Source organism: Anopheles marshallii, chromosome X (genome assembly GCF_943734725.1).
Source record: "Anopheles marshallii chromosome X, idAnoMarsDA_429_01, whole genome shotgun sequence".
Lineage (NCBI taxonomy): Eukaryota > Metazoa > Arthropoda > Insecta > Diptera > Culicidae > Anopheles > Anopheles marshallii.
Window position 1 is genome coordinate 10,163,836 of NC_071325.1, and position 23,939 is coordinate 10,187,774.

At 46.2% G+C, this 23,939-nt stretch overlaps 1 protein-coding gene across 1 annotated transcript in view; it reads right to left on the reverse strand.

Annotated features, from left to right (window-relative positions):
* The window catches only part of LOC128708749 (G-protein coupled receptor moody), a 52,886-nt gene that overhangs the window by 7,767 nt on the left and 21,180 nt on the right, over positions 1-23,939 (reverse strand). The window contains exons 4-5 of the mRNA XM_053803766.1: positions 20,278-20,403; positions 9,982-10,248 (exon numbers count right to left, since the gene is read on the reverse strand). Of these exons, the coding sequence (XP_053659741.1) occupies positions 9,982-10,248; positions 20,278-20,403 (393 nt within the window). The remainder of the gene's footprint in view (positions 1-9,981; positions 10,249-20,277; positions 20,404-23,939) is intronic.

Sequence of the window (23,939 nt, forward strand, 5' to 3'; positions counted from 1 at the left end):
TTCTGATATTCCGTTGGACGAAGAGCACATAATAAGCTTTCCGGTAAGGAAGTTGGAATCTGCGATTCATGCATTTGCCCTCTTCTTTTAGGCAATTTCCATTTTTCCACATTTGCTAACGCGATTGGCGTCATTTAAATAATTTTACCAACTAGCTCCTAACTGGGCAAGTAGTAGTAAGGGTAATATTCAACGAAATTGCCGAAGCGTTACCATTGCCATTTTCTATCGCTTTATGCCGGCAGGGTCGGAATTTCGGTGTTGAGTCATCCGTTCGGGAATCTTTTTATGATTATCTACACTCAAGTCAAGTGAAGTAATCGATTATCCGTAGTGCCTGATTAACCGTGTTGAACGTTTTTAGCGTGTATGAGACGAAAGTTTAAGCTTGTTTTTGCGTCTACTGTAAAAAAGGGGAAATTTAATTCCTTTCAAGGATTTAAAAGAGTTCGAATATACATTTACCTCTTCAACTCCCTCTCTTAAGATTTCAACAATTTCAAAAAAGCGACAGAAGGATCTGTCATAAGTCTCATGCTTTAAATCGTGAGTTAATTCTTGTGGGAATTATCTCAGGATTGAAATCTTTGCGGTGACCTTCAACTAACGTTTTGAATCATGAGTTAACGCTTGTGGGAGTTAACTCGGGATTTAATTCTTCGCGGCATCCTTCAGCTCACTATTAACATCGCGAGTTAACTCTTGTGGAAAATAATTCAGGATATAATTCTTCACGGCGACCTTCAACTTACGACTTAAATCGCCGTGAAGAATTATATCCTGAGTTAATTCCCACGAGTGGTAACTCAAGATTTAATTCGTGAAGCCGTGAAGAATTAAACTTTCCTTAATTTTATTTAATTCTTTGTTAAGGAGTTAATTCGTAAAGAGTTATGGGTACTCTTCTAGGAGGTTTGAATTAACTCACCCTCAAGAAAGGTTTAAATCATTCCTTCATTTTGAATTACCTGGCACATGACTAGTCTACTGAGTTCCTCTTCGGATCTTCGGACTCATCAATAGCGCCCTCTGCTGTCAAATACTCGAAGCGGTCGTAACCGAATTTGTGGTAGTTTATAACTAATTTGAGAGAGTGTCACGCAACATTCGATGGTACGCGCCACTCTACTATCCGCATTCTGAAGCTTCGTCGTTGGGGGTTTTCCATGACGAGTGTCTATTGGTTTAAATTACACCTGGATCGGACCTGATGTAGGTTTGCCGTGTCTTTCGCTGTATTTCCCTTTTGGCAAAGCGATATTAGTAACGCATTAAACACAAACAACTGTTGCTCTGTTGCGCGCGATGAACAGGAAGGAGCGTGTGCCGAATAAATAGAACAAATCTACCGTCGTGCTGCAAAGGACCCCTTTTCTTGCTACCGGATGCGATTGATCATTTGCGAATCATATCGAGGAAGAGAAAATCCTTCCAATATGGATACGCAAATAAAGGGCCGAAATTCAAAAGCATGCACGGGAAGAGACAACCGTGCGCTTGTTTATTTATTTCCCATTTTTCCCCACCCGGTACCAGGAGCGAGCAATCAATTTAGCGCCACAAAAACACGATGTAACGGTGTGTTACTACCAAAGGAAAGAATTATACGTTCGCAAATGTGGCAAGCGACCACTAGAGGCAGCAAAAGCAGACCCAAAGGGAACGATATTTGATCGCTAAATTTAAACACGTAATCATAGTGTCTCGCACTGCCGATAGCGTGTGGCGGCCATCAGTGTGAACGTTTGCTACAGCCGCTTCCCCCGAAATTAGGTGCGAAGGTAGAGCACAGTAAAGCAAACACCGTCCGCCATCACACTGGCACCTTCTTATTGTTCGCTTATTTGCTTTCGAAACCCTTCCTTCAACGAAAATTTGCGTTAGATTTGATTTGTTCTTCCGCCGCGGTAGCTTCGGCTCAGCGAGTCTGCCCCGGGGTGGGGGAGATTGATCCTTCACCATTAGTGGGCCCCAATGCCGTGGGAGTGTTTGTTTGCCGGTGTATGTGTGTGTTTCCGTCGTGTCCTTAAAAAGGAAGCAACAATTTTCCCACCCATTTCGATTGCCTCGCCGAGATGCGTGGGGCGCAAAGCAGAGGCATCTCACTCAAGATTCGCGCTGCCCGAACGGAAGCTCGGATGGGAGGAAAAATCTCGTTCTTAAACGGCCGGAAAGAAAACCATTGAGGGGGAGAGGGTGGGAGGTGGGGAAGAGGATTCTGATGGCTTTCCGCTCGTGCCGATGCGCGACAGTGTACATTGTGACTGGACGAATTTATTCACCCTAATGGACTCTCGGAAAAACTCTGCGAAACAATAATTGAATATTGGCAATCGTCCGTTGGGTATGAGTAAGAGCTTTAAGTTAAGAGTAATATGTACAGTTCATAGCATAACTGTATGATAATTGTTTTTTTTAAATTATACAAGCATATTTTTAAAGCATATTTTCATAACTTCGTAGATTATTGGATTTATTTATATCTACCGCTGTATTGTGTTACGAGTAGAACAACTGCCCGTACACTTGTGTCACTCACTGTACAACATTTTCCAAATCTTTCGCTCGATTGTGCTTTAGGTTCGATTTAGCAGATGAAAATTCGATAGTCTGTTCACTTGGAATCGCGTTGGTTTGTTAGGAATTCCAATTAAATTCCTTCCGAGAAAGGAAAGTTAGCAACTCTCCGGACAGACATCTACGTGCATGTTGCATCCCTGCTGGTGTCAAATCATAACAATATTCAACAATATCCAACAAACAAATCACATTCCCCGGCTGGAATGTTTACCCCGGGGGTTGTTTTGCAACACGCTGCATAGTGGGCTTGCTTTTCATCATGCAAATGGATTCGGGAAAGTGCAAAATGGCAGGTGCTTCTAGTCGCGCCAACAATAAACGAAAAAGTAGCTGTGTACACACACACACACAAACACATCAACTGATTTGCTTTGCAACGGACATCAAAGTGGTTTGAATTCTGGAAATAAATAGCATGCGGGTGTTGTTATTTTTAGCAACAATTTAATTCAATCAGCCATCAGTATCAGTCTACGATCGGTTGAGTCCCATAATGTTTATTCGATTTAACACGGAAGTGCGTCGAACAATCGAGGAAATATCAAGCTAAATTTGCAATCAAGTGAATAATGCATTCAGAAGATTTTGTTTTGAAGGGAAATTGCAACAGAGTTCAAAGCTAACATGGCATTCTCTAAGCTCCACATGATGTTTGTACACCAATGTCTCTCTAGGATAGCCGTGTTTTGGGGTTTGCAAATGACAGCTCGTGATGGCTGCGTTTACAGAGTATGGTTGAAGACTTTTGCCATGCATAAATAGTATTCCGTCCAAGTGTTCTTGTTTCCCACAGCTGTAAGTCTCTCTAAGATAGCGGTCTCTTCAGCTAGTAGGTTAGAGAGACTTGACTGTATGACTAGACTGCTACTCCATCAACATGGTCAGTCCTTGGGTATTCCAACTGCCTCCTTGAAGACCACCATCGAGGAACATTTCAGAGGGATTTGTGGGACTTGAGTTTTTTCGCAATTCGGAAAAGCTACCAGTAGAGTCGTCCGTGATATGGGATGACCCTCGTATGAGGTACTCGAACGTCAGAAACGCTTACTGGCAGACAATTTTTCAGCGAAATTGTGAACTTTCTTGTCAGAATGGCTCATATGCCTATGATGACGATGATGCGGACCATGCATCATGAGTTTCATCAAGACAAAACCGACGTTGATCTCGTCAATAAAGAAGACTTTCTCCAAACGACTATCTCGGGGCACGATTGACTTCCACCAAGTCATTCCAATACCTTTGGGAATAGCTCTACGACCACTATTCGTGGCAGGCTATGGTGGAGGCATGATATTTCATGAAAATATTTATGTTTTGGATTAGTTACTTACTTACTTACTTACTTATCTATCACTACAACTGCTTCGCGGCCTTGGCCTGCTGCAGGAGTGCTCAAAACCGCTCACGGTCGACTGCCTTCGTCTCCCAATCTATTTTCCCAACTTTTTTGGCCGGCTCATCAACTCCATCACTCCATCTCAATTTGAGCCTACCATGCCTCCTCTGTCCATATGGACGATCTAAAAGGACATTACGGGCTGGGTGGTCCGGAGTCTTTCTCATGACGTGACTAGCCCATAGGTGCTCGGGTGATTCTAATCTGCAGTACGACAGTGAGTTCGCCGTACAGCTTATAAAGCTCCTCCATTGTCCTTCCACACATACGAGGCATCTTCCTCAGAGTGTCTCGGAGGTGTATGTGAATACTGGAACTATATAGGTTCTATTTAGTCCCAGCTTCGTTCGTCGCGACAGGTATTTTATAGTGGAGAACCGGTTGGCAGTCAGCACCTTAGCGCGTATCTCCACAACAATGTTATTGTCGGTGCTGACGTTAGACCAAATGCAGGTGTAATTTTTGGACGACTTCGAAAGAGCGCTCACCTATCTGTATGTTTTCGCACCTATCTGCGTAAGTCAGGAATTGTTAGCAGGACCTCGTTTTTGAATCGACTAACATTCTCCAAAATTCCAATCTCCAATCATCTCTATCTCCAAAGATACACATTTTCATCTCCAAGATCTCCAAGATACATCTCCAACACCGCGAGGATCTCGAAAGTCTCAGTAGATGCGAGTGCATCTTACATCCGTCGGTGGTCTATAGCGTACCAGTAAGCATAAACGTAAGTTCTTAAGAGCACCAGCCACCTCAAATCCTGCCATGTCTAAGGTTCCTCCCAGGATGACTTGAATCTCCCACACATGCGAGTAGTAAACATTTTGTGCAGGAGTGGGCTTTTAACTCGAAAAGCCCGAGCCCGAGGGCGCATACTAACATAAATGATGCTAAGAATACTCCGAGCAGCTAATTACCAAAAGAACAAAAGCCAATCATTGAAGCTGTGGGGAGTGAAATGAATACAATATGTCCATGTAATAAATTCAAATGAATGCCCGGGAAGCGAACAAGAGATACTAGCTGTCCGTACGCTCAATCACTCGATCGTTACAGCAAACGACATCGATGTCAATCACTCACCGAGAATAGTGGCGCACGCCCAGCATACTAGCGTTACGGTTGATCTATCGTGCAGGGCACCGCAGCATCTTGGGCAGACAAAGTAAACAAAGGAGAAGAAAAGGAAAAAAAAAACCCTCCCCGGACATCTATCGGGGGGCTAATGGCAAAAAAGTGACCGCGCGATGACAAGAAGTGCCATTAAAAGCCAAAAAGCCAAGCCGCTGTAGCACCAGGCCCGGGGGAGGGGTGTGTTTTGGGCCCGGGCGGCAGGAAGAAGTTAATTAATTGGCTCCGTAATGCAAAACCCCGAAAGCGTACCCATTCCGGCAGCGCCGTGCGATAGAGCGATAGAGTCGCGCAGGAAAAATGCGATACCCGGCAGGCAGTTTACTGTCGATGGCGACCTTCTAACTTTCGCCTCCGTTTTGTTTCTTTGCCCACGGCAGCACGAAGCGGTGCGGTGGGGTAGCACCTTGCTGACATCCCGGTGCGTCCATTTTGCACCTTCGGTTTCATACCCACGGCTCATAATTCAACCTATTCCACATCGTCCCCATTACCCTCATTATCGAAGGGTCGGGTGCGGTTTCGTCACTTTTGTTCCCGGGGTGGGGGCGGGGGTGGGGGGCGTACACCCCCGCCATTTTTATTACAGACAGACAATGGCGTGAGGAAAATAAAATGGAGAGCGGTGAATAAATAAATAAAAATGGTAACAAAAAAACACACACACACACACGCACGCAAAGAAAATGAGGAAAATGGTTTTCCCACGAGAAAGCGACGAACAAAGCCGTTTAGTGGGACGCATGTGGGTCGTGCGTACAAGTACGGTACAGATATATGTCTTCTGCTCTGCATCTTCTCAATACCCACACACACATACACGCACACACACACACACACAAACACCCACAATATTCACTCTATTAGGCACAAAACACAGCCGAACCGGAACGAAATTGAAGATGGCCGTTTCTTGGGCTTTTCTTTCGCTTGTTGCCGTGTGATTGTTGTTGTGCGGTTGGAAAGACAACAAAAAACTGGTGTAAGCAATAGCGAAAAAGGGGGGGGGGGGGGGAAAAACCCTCCACAAGCTTCAAAGGAACAGCGAACATTATTTCGGACCACCCACCACTCCCACGCCGTGGCCAGGGCGTTTGTTGTGTTTAGTCTCATTTTCCCATTCCGTTTCATTTTCTTCATCCCTTATGCGGGGTTTTTTTTTCCCGTGCGATAGGTTATCTTCTCGCCCGGTTGGTGAACCGTCGGTTAAGGATCACAGATCGTAGACCGTGATCGTTCCTCTTATCATCCACCGGGAGGTGGATGGTTGCTTCGTCCCATAACCGGGTGGCGTACGGTAATGCATATTACCTTCTTCGTTACCAGCTAATTCACTTGCGTACACTTTCACCTTCTCCGGTGGGATAAATTCTACCGTAGCCCGTGCGACATCACCGCACAACCTTCCGCCTCGCCCGGTTGGGCTTAATCTACCGGCGAGAACAAGCCCGACAGAAAGATGGCACACGGTACCGAAACTTCCGGACAACCCCCCCCCCCCCACCAACCCCTTCACCCCTCCGGAAGAGTGGCTTCATCTTTACAGCATTACCGTCGGCATAATCTTCGCAGTCCTTTTTTTTGTTGGCCTGGTAAGAGGTTAACTTTTGATCTGCTAGTGCACTAACACGTACTCACCCAGGTGAAGTACGTGAAATAATATTGCGCCAGCCCAAAAGCGGGTAGGTGGGGGGGGGGGTCATCTGAAAATGAGGCGATCTAGCGCACTTTTCGAACGTGCAAAAGGTGAACAGGACGGACCCATTAATTACGGTGATGCCGAAGGTCGACACCACGGCACGGTCCGGCGGGTCGGGTGGCCATATCTTCTCATCAACCGCTAGCATCCCTTTTATCGGGTCTCGGTTCTCATTAATCTCATGGCTAATTTTCACACACATCGCATACAGCCGATGGGTCTGGGCGGTAGTGCCGTGTCCTTTTGGTGGTTTCGACAGAAGGACAAGACCTTTATCTTATATTTTTTGTTGTTGTTTTCTACCTTACCCTCCCCCCCCCCCCTCCCCCTTCTTCCTCCCACTCTCCTTTTCAGTGAGTCATCTAATTTACCCGTATCGCGATGAAGTGGATTGAAGCTGGCTTCCAAATGTTTGCGTACCGTAATTCCCGCACGCACCGTGCACTGGTGAAGCAGCGAAGCATTAAAGGGATTATGTCGAAGCTCTTTAACCCGGCACGCTTTCCATCTCGCCTTGCTGCTTTCGAACGTTCGATTTGGCGGCGTGGAGGCGTGCGCGCACTTATCTATTTATTTTTAGCAGCACTTTTACGTGCCCGGAAGCCTCCGCGTTTTGCTTTCTTTGCCACGTTGGTTACACAACCGCTGCATGTCGGAGCGGCGAAGGTGTTTTTGTTGAGGGGGGGGGGGATTATTGGATTTAACGGTCCAGAGTGCAGAATGCACTGGCATAGTTTCGTTGTTGGTTCGAGAGTGTCGCAGTATGTGAGTCTAAAGTGCCCGAAAAAAAGCAGACTCGTTAGCGCTGAATTATGCCAATATATAAAACCTTGATGCGGCATCAGTGGAGGGTTTATAGCAGCACAAGTAGAGTTCTGAGCTGGATAAAGTCTGTTCTAAAGCTGCTATTAAGCCCTGAAGTGCCTCGGCAATACATCATTGATGTGTGGAGAATTATTCTTACCAACCATCGCAGGCCTTGCTGCACAGGCGATTATCTGTTCTGTGAAGTATTTCTGTCCGAGCACACTCGGAATCAAGTGTTTGGTGTCTGAATCCGGACACCTTCAAGGAATCCATCTCCGAATTCTCGGAGGTCCATTTCGCAACATAACTGATGCCAAGGTTCGCATGCAAGTGCGTACTAGCGTTTTAATGCACCCCCCAACAAGGGTGAGATTAGCAGTTAAACAAATGGTGTAATATAACGATGATTAAACATTCCGATGCTATTGCCATTCGTTAACAATGGGTGAGAAGCGTCCCAGGTGGTTGGTTATTATTGTTAAAGATTTACTCCGGCGGCATAGCGCAACCAACTAGGCAATCCCATAATTGAAAGCAGCGCCACAATGATGGATGGTTTCGGGACGGTAAAGCAGCCGCCCTGAACCGCCAGATGCGAAACGGTTCCGTCTCGGCGGTGTGCGCGGAAGACAATTGAATTGTGTGCGATTTGTTGGCGACTGTTGGTGGAGAAATTCGCAAAACCATCGCGCCGAGGAGCGGTGTCCCATCGTGCGGGAGCTTTTTCTCCGGCCGGCCGGAGGCACTTACGATGGGTGGCTTTTGCGAAGCTAGGGGGTCGGGAAAGTGAATGATTCATAATGAATATTTTACATCCTGCGTCCGTCTAGGGCGATGGGGATGGAAACGGCACGTGCTTCCGTGGACGCACCACGCGCAATGCGTCGCCTTCCGAGCCGAACCGTTGGACGCTGGTGGCACATTAATGCCACCGGTCTGGTCGTTCTTAATGGAAAATGGTCCTGGTGTACTACTTGCCCGGTCTTTGACATTTGTTGGGACTGTTTGGTCCTGACCATCTTCGCCCCATCCATAAGATAAGACGCTAAGGGCTCGTCCAATTATTACGTTACGCAACAATTGTCAATTTCCGACCCGCTAATGTAACGAAACCTATCACTGGATGCAACCCCTCTCTATTAATTACGTATCATTTTATCGATCCCCACCCTCACCCCACTCTTATGTTTAAAAAAAATCATAAAATTTTCTTCATGAAAGTAATCCATTATATTCCGTAGTATTTGGACAAATGCAAATATAGACAAACAAACTGCCTAGTATATTTACTATACACGCCAGGCTGATTTGCTTGATTGTTTTCAATAATTCGAAATGGTTTTCGTGACGTCTTGTGATAGGGTAATACGTTTTGTAATAATTTTTTTATGTGTTATTTTATTACTAATAACCGTCTAGTTTTATGATTATTTAAGCATCTAAAGCAAAACACAAAAATAAAGTTACGATACTACATTAGAAATGTTGGAATTCAGGCAGTTCGTAAATTTCATACATTGATGAAATTGGCTTAATTGGCATAGACCAGGTTAACTAAACCAAACCGTCACTTCTTCTTCTTCTTCTATCTTCTGTCTTCTGCTTCTGACTTCTGTCCTCTCTCTTCTGTTTATTTTTATTATTCATTTACTTGTTTGACTCACTTTTTATGGATGAAACACAAATTTACAGGTTCTAACAAAAAAAGACAGTTGTATGTGTTGGGAAAAGTTATTTAGCACCCTATAAAACATCCGAAATTGGGAGTGCCAATAAAAAAATTGCATTTCGTTGGGAAAAACCGTTTAAATTTAATTATTAAGCAAGCATTACGAAACTCAGCAATATTAAAATCAACAATTTTTAGCTAATATGCTGGACGTCAAACACGGGCATCGATCATGATATCGCACGTTTTAGTTGTCTAATATTGATCATTGTTCCGAGAGTGAGCGTCCGAGCACTAAATCATATTGAATAACGATGAAAACTGAAGATCTTTGAGATAGCGGATATCTTGGATGCATTAAGTTTGCAACGTTTGCATTAGATTTAAAAATTGTCGATACCGAAAATTTTGACATTCAAACATCGATAAGTTGATAGATAACATGGAATTGGTATAAACATCTCTTAAATAAGTTAATTTTACGCACATAGTCTATGAAGTGGGAAGCAAACTTACATCTTAACATCTTACGTAACAAAAAGAACCCCCCTCCCCCACCATATGTAACGAATCGTAACGCTGGTACTAATTCCCCACTTCCCCTTAGCAGCGTTACGTAATAATTGAATGAGCCCTAAGACACTCAATTCATTCCCTGCCGACGAATGCCCGACTCATATCGTCCCAACTTACCTGAGGATCATTAATGGGCAGACGCACAGTACCTGGGACGATGCCATCGCACCCAGGTGACGTTGGGTGCGCTTCTCCCGGTTGACGTCCGCCTCCGCATCGTACAGATCGTATGTCCGGGAGTTGCCGCTCAGGTTGGCCGACGCCGAGACTGCCGCCGAGGCCGTTGACGCCGAGCCCGCACCTGTCTGTTCCGGCGTTTCATCGCGACCACTTCCTCCAGATCCGCCTTTAGCACTTTTACCACGGCCAGCATTGGACAGGCGTCTGCAAGTAGTCAACAGTGGTGACAGTTAGGTTGAGTACGTAAAAATCAGTGCTAAAAGCAATCGAATGTCAGGCATTGGAGTGTAGGGAGTAAACAGGGAAGATGAAGAGACCGTAGTAGAGACGTAGAGGCAGTGCCCTCTGTCAGGGTATGCGAGGTGGAGTCTGGCGAAGTGTACAATCTACGGACATGAAACAATTTCTGCCACTAATCGCGAGCTAATGGTAGCTTCATTCTTTCTGTCCCAATCATACACCGGCCGGTACGGCGGTGGCAGAGCACGGGGCGCTGAGATGACATCCGGCCTACTCATGGTCATCCCACCTCATCGTGTCATCGGCTCTTCACTCCATCCATTATTTTCTGGTCTCGTATGTACATTTGTCATCATTTGTGTGACAAGCACTTCCAGCGCCGCCAGTGCCCGGTGTGTGCTGGGGTGTTGGGACGTTGATAATTTCCTACGGTACGTTGAGTGCCTCACCGCCTCGCCTTCCACAGCACGCCCACTCTGCATCCGCTCAGTTTCAGTGCGAAGGCTCGCCATTCTGTTTTGCTCGCAGCAAAAGAACAACCACTACCTTGAAGCTGTTTCGGTTTGTCGGACGTGTGTATCATCATTATTTACGAGCACTTGCGAACCACCCGTTCCGTCCATCGGTTTCGCCGCGCCGGACCAAGCGCTTTTAATACTTTTTGATACCTCAATACCTAGCGGCGACCATAAACGACCGAGTTACGGTCAGGGATATCTCTCATATGCGCTCGGCTCGCTTTCTTTGTGCACTATGTGCTGTTTGTTCTGTTACAATCTGCCCATTCGGTAAAGCTTTTCCATCAGAGTTTTTGAAGAGCGATTCGAGTTTTAGGCTGGAGTTTTCTACCTTGAATAGTAAAGATGTCTAATGATTCAACATTGCTCAATGCTTCCGAATAATTTACTGCATTCGCGTTGTTGGAGATCCTGGAAGAGACTTCATTCATTGAAATTCAATTTAACAAAGGCTTCATTAAAATCGTCTTTCTCGGAATGTAAAATATTATTTACCAGCATGTCAATATAGGAAAATATTGTACAGTCTGATTAAGTGAAAACAAATATTCAACCAGGCTTCGGAGAAATTATGCCATAACACTGTCGGAAAAATAGCTTTTTACTGACTGTTGTTTTCTGGGCAATTATAATAACACAATATGTAAGATAAAACACGGAAAATACAGGGTGTACAATGTACAGGTATCCGAAGTATTTTTTTTTTCAAATTACTCAACAACAAATGATATATTTTTTGTTTTGAAAATATGTTTATTGAGCCTTTCACAACTTGATTGGTCTGTTTTTAAATATGATATCGGTTTAGTGACCACCGATGGATGTCACACATAATTCAGCACGTTTTGCGACATTTTTCATGTCGCGGGTTGAATAGCAACGCAACCATAGCAACGAATGCTCTTCGCGATAGGCGCATTCTGGCTTCGATAGTTTGCAACGAAGCGTGTTACGGTAGTTTAATAGAAGACTAGTTTTCTTCATTTAAAAAATTGTAAACAGTTTCAGCACGTTTTTCTGTAAGCCAGGTAATTCATGGCCCAACTTGTACTTGAATGATGTGTACAGTCTTTCCCCGAGTTACGCAACACTCGAGTTACGCGGATCTCAAAATTTTGTCAGTTTGTGTAATTTTGTATGCGGAATTGAATTTTTTATTTGTCAAACTTCAAATTTTCCCAAATACATGATACATTTTAATATTATAAAAATAAATTTTGGTATAAAATTTAATCTCATTTGTCGAAATAAACGTAAAAATATCAAATGTCAAGTGTGCTTTGTAATGCGAAAATAAGAAGTCGATCCCTGAATACTAAATATAGGCGATATTATAAAGGAAGTTCGAGTTACGCGAAAATTTAGGCTATGCGAATTTCTCTGGCACAAATTATTCGCGTAACTCGGGAAAAGACTGTTCATGAATAAACATGACAATTTGTTACAGGGTGATCAAGTTATTTGAAAAAAAAAACTGCGGATACCTCTAGATGGTACACCCTGTAGTACTTTATTGCATTTCTTCGGGGAAAACATTAAAACTTTTGCAAATAAAAAATTTAAAAAAAAACAACAATGGACCAGGTGTATGAAAACGATATGGAACGGTTATCCAGCATCTTCCATGGAATTATCTATTGTTGTATAATTCATTTACTCGTTGATAATGCTTTCGAAAAAAAATGGTTAATTGTATGAACAAATTCGGAAGAATTGAACAAAACGTTTCATCCGATTACTGAACAGGAGTTAAATTTCCGAGAAGCCGATGGAGATATTGTTGCGGCGCATGGGATATAGAAGGCTGATGTCTCCAGGAACTAGTAGCCCCAACCTGAGGAACTAATAACATACATGGAGCCAAGCAAGGGTAAATGTGATTACGTTAAGCAACTATTTGTTTTCATGTACTCAAATATTAATTGGACCTTTGCACTAGCAGAATGTTTCGAACCTGCTTGGTGACTACTGCATCAGTTTGCCAAACACACAGCTTGGTGCGGTTCGCGCGGTTGGTAAGGTTTAAAACGAAGGCAACTTTTGCCGTTCGCGCCAGGATAAGCCTAGCTCAGGGCCATAAGTTCATGGTTGATGTGATTATTTATTCAAAGTTTCTGTCCCCGCCTGGTATGGATGGAATTTTCACGCCCGAGCCCGATCGCGTTATGAACGTATGATGATTTCCTTGTCCCCGATGCGGTGCGATTTCGCACATTTGTTTTCGTGAATTGGTGATAGTATCAGGGAAAATGGGAGAAACTTCAAGAAGTTCCTTCGCTCCGTTAGTACAGTGGTGCAATGCTCGGAAAGCAGATAGGAGAAACGCATCCTGTTATAAGTCAGGTGCAAGTTTCATATGCTCCAATTTCCTGGAACGGTACAGATGCCTTCACAGTTCCATGTTGAAATTGTTGCCGGATGCTCGGACACGGTACGGCAGCGCAAAATATTCATCTGCAAACATCACCATTTCAGCTGCAATTAATAGCTATAGCTGATATTTTCGATTTTCTCCTCGTGTATGAAATGATTGCCGGTGCGAGAAATAAACATTCTGACTAAATAAATCAAGTGGTATGGGCAGTCAGGCCATGCAATGAAGCTGCCGGTGACAGTTTTATCGCAAAACTGTTGCATTTCGAGCAGCGTTATGCAGAGCAACCCTGATTGGGTCGGGTTGATGGGTTTCATATGCAATCAACCGTGTAATACCCATATAACTAGGTTGTGCTCTGGTAACCGGCTCGATGTATTTTTTTCACGCGAACTGTCATCAACAGGAGTAGTTATCATCAACGAATAGGGCGACAGGTTGGACTGTGCTAACTTCTGAATCATCAAAGTCCTGATTGCTGTCTATAAGATCCTGTCCCGAATACTCTTAGAGACTATACAGATAGGGCGACAGGTTGGACTGCGCAAACTTCCGAACCATCAAAGTCCTGACTGCTGCCTATAAAATCCTGTTCCTAATACTTTACTGCAGACTTGTGCCCCTTGCCACAGATTTCGTTGAAAGGCTGAGTTTGTAGGAGACAAATCGACCACCGACCAAAGCTTTACTCTACGGCAGATGCTTCAGAAATGCCGAGAGCACCAGATCCCTACTGTTCATTGACTGCAAAGGTGGCCTAAGATGCAATAGATCAGACGGAGCTATAGAACACCATGCAGCAGTATAGACTCTCTGGGACCTGGCTGATGAAGGCCATTATGGACGAGGATCAGTACAAGATGAGGGTGTCGAACATGCTGTCGGAATCGTTTGAATCTCACCGAGGTCTGAGACAAGGGGACGGACTCGATATCCGGGGCACGATTTTCACCCAATCCCTCCCACTCCTAGGCTTTGCGGATGACATCCACATCATCGGACGGACATCTGTGGCGCAAGAATTCCGATAGGAATGAATTCCAAGAGCTCAACTCGTGAGCAGAATATTGAGTTGACGGTGACGATCTCGAGGTGGTAAAGGAGATTGTATCTTCGGAAGACAAAGTAAGCAGCGATGTCCGAAGGCTCCACAAACTCTTGCGATCCAGAAGACTCGACTACGGTTACGAGCCCTGAACTATGCTGACGGAGGACGCCAATGTACTCGCTAAGGACTATCTTTGGTGATGTATTCGAGGAGGGCGTGTGGAGAAGGAGAATAGACCACGAGCTCCCTGAGCTGATATCCTGACGGTAGTCAAAGCCGGAGGGATACGATGGTTGGGGTACGTGATGAGGAGACTACTTAGATGACCTACCAGGAAGGGACTCCGTTCGGCACAGCGAGTTCTTTGGCTGGATCAGGTGGAGTCGGAGATTGGGTGCAGAAGTGGACCAAGTTTCCTGAAAGCAGATTGGCGATCTGGTCATGTCACCACGACGTGCTCCAACACGAAGAAGTAAGAATATTTAAGCCATGGAACATTTTGCCCCACCGTCCAATAGTTGCCCAAAAGCCGCAACATAAGTGGCAGAATTGGAAACCGAATATATATTCCCAGACGGCTTATCGATGGTTTCGAATGGGTGGAGAATGTGTAATGTTTGCACCGTCTACAGTCAGCCCCGAAATGGCAGATGGTGAACGCAATTAAGATCAACGATGGTTGTGCCGATAGCACTGCCAGCAAAAGTTTGTGAGCCATTTTTCACCCCGGTTCACACTCACTGAACGTCACCGGAAGCGATCTGTTCGATTAAAATCCTTTAGACAAAAAAGAAAGCAAACAGCACGGGCGAAAGACGTGGCACGCGGTTGGGAGGGTTCGTAGCAGTTCGGTCAAACTATATCAGCTGGTAATGCTACTTTCGGTGTTTTCAATCAATACGCCATTGCCCCAACACCGTGATCTCGCCGATTGCTATTAAACGATAATGTCAAACCCGTGGAAGTGGAATAATAAAAATTGCACTTGAGCCCTCGCGGTACTAACCTGTACGCTTCCAGCTCAAGACGGTGGGGTTTTGTGATTGATGGCTAGCAGGAAGACGTCTCACAGTCTCAAACAACCCGAATCTTCTGACGTTAGTGTCGGGTTGGAGTTGGCAAATTTCAAACCACCCCAACAACGTACCGCAAGGACACTATCGTGCACAAGATCGTGTTGGACAGCTCTATAAATCCGTTGCCCCCACACCCAGCAATCGGTGTCCAGATGGTTCACCTTCTGGAAGCATCGTGCTGGTCGCGGCAGTGGCGGCATACTTCGACGAGCAGCATATTCTCGCTGTCGTGGCATTTACACGGTCACGCTGCAATATACTACGCTGAGAAATCTTTTCCCAACACGCAATAATCGTTAAACCTGGAAGGAGAAGGCGAAGCAGTCCGAAGGAAACACATCGTAATGCATAGCTCATACTTTTGGATGGGCCAAGTGCAGCCGGAGCAACTTCACAAAACCCAAACCGTTTGACCTCGGCAACAGATACGATCTGCCAGGCAGGATGTACATATTTATTGCAACACCGACCGAGTTTGCGGGCAGCGCAGGAGAATGCAATTTCGTTCCTTTCATTCACGACCAATCCCGCAAAGGTGACGGGGGGTGGTTGCGGAGGTTTAACTAACTTTTCTCTCCATTTTTTTCCCCCCTCCGGCACACATCAGACACTGTGTGGACAGAGAAGTTGAGGATATTTTCGGTAAGCATGGCACAACGCTTCGGGAGCATGTGGCCCGGTCGTTATAGCTTCGTGTTTTACGGTCGGGGCGTTGTTTATCCAGCATCCGGTGCCGGAAGGTTGCTCAGATGGCAAGGCACCGAAACCGTAACCGTAGATACAGTAAGCAAATAGAAACACAATAAAGCGAAACATATTCTTGTCACACGGTTTATTATATTTTTTTTTTTTTTGGTTGCGAACGGAAGATGGCAGCAAAAGCCAGATGCATACCGCAGTGTACACCGACGTGCAGAAATAATTACGCAACACAAAACTTTTAATAGCGCATCATTAACTTGGAGCTGTCAGCGAATGGATGGAATAGTTCCGTCGCCGACAATAAGCAGATGAAACGCTACACGCTATCGACCGCCAGCTGGAAGCGGACAGTGCTACCCGAATGTATGACAGTGCTAGCAACGAGTCCCAGTCATCTGGAGCGTGGACTTCAAGCGATATACCGGACAATGCACAACCACCCACAGGGCAAAACAGAACACACTTTGCATGCGGACAGTGGCCGTCCGATGGCGATCGGGGTGGAGGAGTTTTGCCAAAATCTCGGCTCGCACCGAGTCGTCCGAGGATTGAATTACCACCTCGGAGGTAACATCGCTACCGCTCCTTGACGCCAAAGACTTTCCAAACTTTTATTTCCCTTGTTAGCCGTCCGTATTTCCTTCCCTTTGTTTCATTTCTGCACAGCATTTCTATTGCCGGTGGCACAAGTTTTGGAGATGATTAATCTTTAAAGACATCCCCGGTCTCAGAATTCGCCACAACTGGATTTGGATGCCGTGCTGAAGCACTCGCTTGGCGAGGGTTTGTTTGTCAGTTGTGGTGTTAGGTTTTCGCCACCGTCAGGCATTGCCTGCTCGGTTGTAGATTCCGCTAAAACTGCCCTTAACTGCCGGACAGTTGAAGGGTATCCTTACGCTAACTTTCAAGCACAATTTGGTTGCCATTGGGTTTGATTCTCAGACAAAAAAGACTTCGCCTTTAGATGTACGTCTATATGGTTTAGATCTCAGTGCGAACGTCAACTTTGTACATAAAGATGTCGCAAAATTTCGCCTTTTTCTTGTCAGGCGCTTACTCTGAGTCCTCTAAACCGCTCATGGTCGAGCGCCTTCCTCTGAAAATCCATTTTCCACGGCCTGGCGGATGCATCAACGCCATCACTCCATCTCAATTTGGGCCTATTACGCCTGTTCTGTGCATGTGGACGACTTTAAAGGACTTTATGGGCTGAGTTGTCCGGAGTCATTCTCATGACGTTATCAACCCATCAGAGTCTAATTCGCTGTACGAAAGTGAGAGTCGCTCGTAGAGTTCGTCATGGTAGTGGATCCTCCATTGTCCTTCCACACATACGAGGCATCTTCCTCTGGAACTAAGAGGGATTCGTCAGATTTGAACAAGGTCCATGTCTGAGAGGCGTATGTGAGTACTGGAACTATATAAGTTCTATATCTCCACATCAATGTTGTTGGCGGTGCTGACCTTAGACCCAATGTAGGTGAAATTTTGGACGACTTCGTAAGCGTTGTAAGAGTGACTATCTGTACGCCACCACGGAGTAAGTCAGGATCTAGTAATCTGGCAAAGAAGGTTTTCCGCCACCTGGTAAGCATCCACTACGTAGCAGAGCCGCAAGCCAAAGATGTCTAGGTCATCAGCGTATGCCAGGGCTAGGTTGAAGAGTGGACAAGCTAGCCCAACTCCTTGGCGCAGATTCTTGGTGGTAGCAACAGACCCTGAGAGTTTTCCATCCACCATCACCTGACATGTGACGTTGGTCATTGTCATTCGTACTAGTCTGGTAAGTTTGGCCGGGATTCCAAAGGAGTTTATTGCGTCGCAAAGTTTTACCCTGGCTATGCTGTCGTATGCGGACCTGAAGTCGATGAAGAGATGGAAGGAGCGTAGCTGTCGCAAAATTATGCTACCGAAATTGTGAAGTAAATGTAACATGAGCTATCAAGAGAATCTAAAGGAAATCCCAAGGCTCCCAGAGCCAGAATGGTGCATCTCGTATTCTTGAGCACGGAAAATTGCTTGAGAGTTGGAATTTGAGATGTCCAAAGTATTTAAATATCATATTGTTTTCCAATGTTTTTTTTTCTAAGGCCCAGATATCACTATTCTAGTTTGGGCGATCTATGCACACCACCGTAGACGAGATGTAAAACACTATCAACGATTATCCATGGAGCAGTAATCAAAAGTTTTCAACACCCCCGGGGGTCGCTAGGTAACCAAATAGTCCAGCGCTCGCTCTTTCATTTGCAATGTTCACGCTGCGCAGGGAGAAGCCGTTGTCCTTAAAACTATAACTCCCTTAACGACCTTGTAATGGAGCCCCCCCCACGGCAAACTATCGCTTACATCGGTCACTGCCTTTGTCGGTTGTCGCTTCGTGAATTTAGACGGTTAGAGCCGAAAAAACCACATACACAATAGTCATGTCGTGCCCACCCCTTGTAACGCTTCTTTGTAATGGCCGTTGGGGGAAAGTTTGGAGTGTGTCATAATGCTTCTTTCCAGCAAGTTAGGCAGTGTGCTTCGGCGTGTTTGGTTTCGCAAACATGCAAACGCTTGCACCCACACTCAAATTCACTCACATTCAAATTAGGCAATGCGAATGCTTGCCTGCATTTAGGCGCTTTCTGTCATCTTCCTAATCCAAACATCCTTCTTCTTTAGCGGTGAAATGAAAAATGAACCTGACGGGTTTTGTTTGCTGTGTGCGACGATACGCAACTACAGAAAATAACACCCTATTACTTTGCACCCCCCCTAACTGATTTATCGTTCTATCGCCGTTGTTTTGCCGTGCAACAAAAAGGCGGCAGTTGGAGCAAACAGCAAAAAAACCACAAATAGAAGATGTCACCACCAAGGCGCTGGAAAATGGATTCTCGCGAATAGCATTCCGATCCATAACCGGTACATCCCCTCCTCCTTGGTAAAAGGGGGGAGGATTGTGTCGTCTTGGGAAGGAAAAAGAAGCGGATATTTTTATTCGTCCACCATACGCGCACATCAATTTCGTTTCGGCTGAGGACCGTTTAGCTTCGTGTTTGGCGCGTGGTAATGTGATTGAAATATTTCCAGACAACACATTGCGCCCGGCCGGGACGTATCGGGGACGCGTTCAATGGGGTGAGCGGAACGATGCAAAAAAAGGCACCACAGAAGGGTACGGAAGATAGCTGAGCGTTTTGGGCGTAAAGAAGACAGCAAACGCGACAAAAAATCTGGAAAAATCAAGGAAAGCGCCACGCTATGATCACTCCAGATGGTAGTCATTCATCGCGTTCGGAACGAGGCGTTTTTTTTACCCCCCAAAATGGCTTGCTGCCGGCCCGTGGTTGCCGGTGTGTGGGTGAGCGAAGTTTTTGCCACTGGGATCGATTTTAGGGTCGACGTTCACTGGGGCGCTGGCCAATCTAATCGAAATCATAAAACCACTATCGGTAATGTATTTGGCACCGCGCTATTATCAACTGCTAGGGAAAGCGGTTATCGGTGAAAGCGGGGAAGGAGAGGGTGGGTGGAAAGATATGAGATATGGAAAATTTCCAACCCACCGAGCAGCAGCTGCAGCAGATGGTGCGAACCGACGGTAAAGATCAAATCGCGTGTCTGCAAAATAGTCGCACGAACCACTCCAACTCCCCCCGAAAAGCAAAACTCCAAGAGATCCTCCCAAGAAAAAGGGAAACGAATCGTGGGGAAGGTGACCGTTAACAGCACATAAAGCGCGAACATTAAGGTAAGCAGCTGTCAAACGGCACAACCGACCCGGTGCCGCTAGGCAACGAGTAATTTCGCCGCAGTTAGATTCCTTCCAAGGTCACTGCTAATAAAGACGAATTTCTGATCTGTTTTCCTAGCAATTATTTTTCATTAAGTGTGGTTAGGTGCATTGCTGGTATCGATATATCAAGGTTAGGCAACCGATCAGCGCTGGTTTTTTTTGTGTCGCGAACCGAACACGACACGCTAGACAAGCTCGAGCTCGAGATGCTGGACTTGTGCTGCTCAGAATCTCGAGTCGATGCGCTACGAAAGGCATCTCATTAGCGAACCATTAGGCGGCCGGTCGTCAGTAATCGATAAATTACTGCACACCCGGATCCCGGGGGCCAACCGTGGACGTCGAACGGGTTGATGTTGGCATGCGGTGCCCAAACCGACGCCGGGGGGCACCCACGGACACTGTTAAACCATTACCGGGGAAATGGTGCGCGAGGAGAGGAGGCAGGGATGGGTGGCGGTGAGGTGGCGCGGGGGCGATACAGTACTTACATTTGACGGCTGCGAGCTTCGGCCCGGGCCTCGAACATCATTATCGAGAGTGGCCCGTCCGGGGGGCGCAGCTCGCGGGACGTGCGGATGTAGAGATAGCCAAGCAGAGTCATCGGTGCGCAGTACCTGTTGGAAATCACGAATAAAGAGAGTAAGTAGTTGGAGGTGGTTTTTCTGTATTAATGCACGACACTTAAACAGGTGCTCCAGCACATCTCAGCTGCTGCAGGTTTACGCGAAATCTCAGATTTCTAAATTTCACCTTCTTCGCCAACTGTCAGCTAACAAATCCTCAATATTCACATTAATTTTCCAATAAACGCATAAAAAGATCACAAATAGTCTACAAGTTCTTAGTTTTAGAAATCGTTTTACTACACTAAACTTCGATGAAGATCTAAACTAGCGACCTTCAAGCATTTCTATCTTGGTCTTGATCTTGATGTCCTTCTTAGATCTTGGCTCTTGGCTCTGGAATCTTGGTTGGAATCTTGATAACCAAAGCAAAGATTACTTGCAAAGCAGTTTATTACATTTTATAACATCGAAGAATTCTGATTGCTGATCATCCAACAACTCGACAAACGTGATATCTTCGACCTCATCGCTTCAGAGCAATACTAAGACTCTCTGTCTATTTCTTATCTACAGAAGACCTTGTAAAAAAACGCTGCAAGTTACGGTTGCATTTGAGACAGTTTTATTGGAGCGAGATCCGAACACTGTCAGCTTCACATGCACCGGCAGATGCAAGTGTACCGTGTCTTGTCCACGTTTAAATGCGAACGCGTACGATAAAATGTAATATAATTGATGCTGACTAGCTGGTTTGCTGGTGTGAAGATGTGCCTCGTTTGCCTCGCCACGCATAGCAACGGCGCACGGGAAAAGCAAAGATTGCCCGGGTACGCCGTTTTCCAACGCACCCACCGAGTAAATGGGCCCCACCGTGCACGACCTACTGCCGGGGCACGCTGGCGATGTCTCACAGTTGCTAATTAAATCTCGCCTTTTCCACAGCTTCCAACGTGCTGTAGTTCGGCACGGTGCAATACTGGCCCACCAAGCCTGCAACGTGACTTCAGGTTCTTTTGGTGATTCTTTCAGCGGTGCAAGGGGGACAGGGTGCGGGTGCTACCTATCAAGTTGCCCCCCCCCCCCATGCCTGCCTGCGCGAACACACGCGAGCATTTCCTGGGGGAAAGGATCCCCACCAGCAGCGGCCCTCTCCGCTCGGCAAACAATTAGCAAACGGGCAACATTTCAATTAGTGTGAACCGCTCGGCTAACAGGCGCTGGGTCCGTTGGCAAGATTTCCTTTCGCTTTCAATTATTTCTTCTTTTTTTTTATTGCACCACCATCTTCCCACTCGAGTGGAACCACACCGTCGTGCGGGAACACACGATGCACCAACAAACCATGGAGCGGAATATGTATGTATGGAGATCTCTGCGCGTTCTGATCGCCACGAGAGTTTGTGGCCTTCAGCAAGAACTATAGCACCGAGACCAGCCGAGAGGGCCGGCAACAGGGCGGGGGCAGCCAACTAAAGGAGGGGATGCACGTGGGTTTAGCACGAATCACCCCATTGCGATGCCGGTTGGAAAATCCAAAGCAACCACCGCAGAACGGTGCCACACAATAAACGGCAAAAATCAACAACGTCCCGCTGACGGATCAAACAACGCCGTGCTGTTAAAACGGAACGGGCACTTCAACGGGTTTGCCTGGGTCGGCGATGCTACTGCGGACAAACCCTAGACACCCGTCACGGTACGACAAGCGTTGCGGTGACATTTTATTAGGAGGGAGAAAAAAAGCAGCAGATCCTGTACTTTGGACGACGCGCTAGATGACGGTACTTATTCGCAAGGGTTTGTCCTCATCAGCATGGATGGGGAGGTCATGGACGTTGTTGCACTGCTCCTTAAATTGGTTTGCCATCTTCATATGCCGCTGAGAGTTCGTGGACGATACCGCGAAGCAACGGATTTGCAGACCTGCAGTGATGTATCACTTCAAGAATTCAAAATCTCGCGCCTACACTGCGCGCTGTATTTACGAGCACTTGACGCAACACCCGGGAAATGGTCCTGGGTGGTTTAGAATTGGTGTTCCGGTTGGTAAAGAATACTTCAAAGTATCTACTGGGCGTGTTGGCCGAGAATTAAAGCTTCCTCCCATAACGCGTGCCGACTCTGCCACAGTCAACAGCGCCGGGAAACTATCCGTTGGACGGAGCCCGGATGGAAATTGTACCGGAATCGTGCCTGCGGTTTGTCGACCAACTCAATTCGGGTGGAGACCAAATTATCCGGCAATTGCCCTGCCAAAGCTAGAACACCCCACGGTTAGTAGGGGGGGAGGGCTCATAAATCTTGTCCCGTCTCGAACGGGCTGGGAGCTGTCGGCTGGAAAAGAAGGACGGTTGTACCAATGCAATCCTGATATTGGCACCGGAATCGGTAGTATGGGACCGTTCTTCGTGCAACGGACGAAGTACCAGAAGAACTCACCGGGCCCACCGGTTGACTAACTGACCGCCATAAAACTTCCACCGGCCGACGGGCTGGAATGTACATGCAAAAGCCAGGTTGGAGGACTGTGCCGGGCATGTCGAACAATTTATCGTCCTTTTATTTTCTCCTCGACCCGCGCTGCAAATGGTCGACCGGGGCCCGGACATTACAATGTCAATGCTTGATGACAGCTGGCTGTTCCCGGAATCCAGAGTGGCTCCAGCCCGGCGGTGGGAGGGTGATAAATAAATCATACAAATTGCCTGCGCCAGTTGCCGTTCATCATGCGGTCTGATTTTACTATCCCGCTGTAACAGTGGGCCGGATCTTCTTGGGGTTTGCCAGCCGGATGAAACCATTTTCGGCAAACTAGAACCGGAAATGTATGATCTCGGAACAACGCTTGTACCTGAACATCGAACTACTGAGGTTAGTTGTGGTTATGTGTTGGTGTACTGAGGAGACATCCGATTCTTGCCTAGAATGCATTGGAAGTAGCTCCGACGAGAGTTGTGAGTTGCGAATTGCCAACTCTTCGGAACTTTTCGGAGTTTACCTGAAATCCTTGAAGCTTTAGCCGTAGGTTGGCGATTATGAAAGTTGGCGAAGAGTGTAAACTCCGAAAACTTCCAAAGAGTTGGCAACTGCGAAAAGTTGCCACAAAAACATCTTTATATTTTAGGTGTTTAATGCTATAATATTTATTCTCATAATCGCCAACCTACGGCTAAAGTTTCAAGGATTTTTGAAGTTGAAGGAAGATGATCCGAAACTTATGGAACAGATCAAATTTGATTTTTTTCTATTTACTGAGCAGTTGAAGGAAAAGGCCATCCATCTTGTGTGACTCTCAAAATGCAGTCAAGATGGGAGGAATTTCCAACATCTTTAAAAACCGGATAACACAGTCGGTGTACATCTTCCTGCAGCGGATATTCAAACCTTCGGTCATTGGCTAACATCATCAAAGTTCATCATCATCAAGACAGGGGCAAAAAAAAGGTCTTGCAAAGGTCCCCCTTTAATGTTTGCTAGCGTGCTCAGCGCACCACGCTACCCGGCACGGTGGTTCGGTAGCTGCTGGCACATGAAAGAATGCTCCCAACGGGTTCACGAACCCCTGTTCAATCCGGTTCGACAGA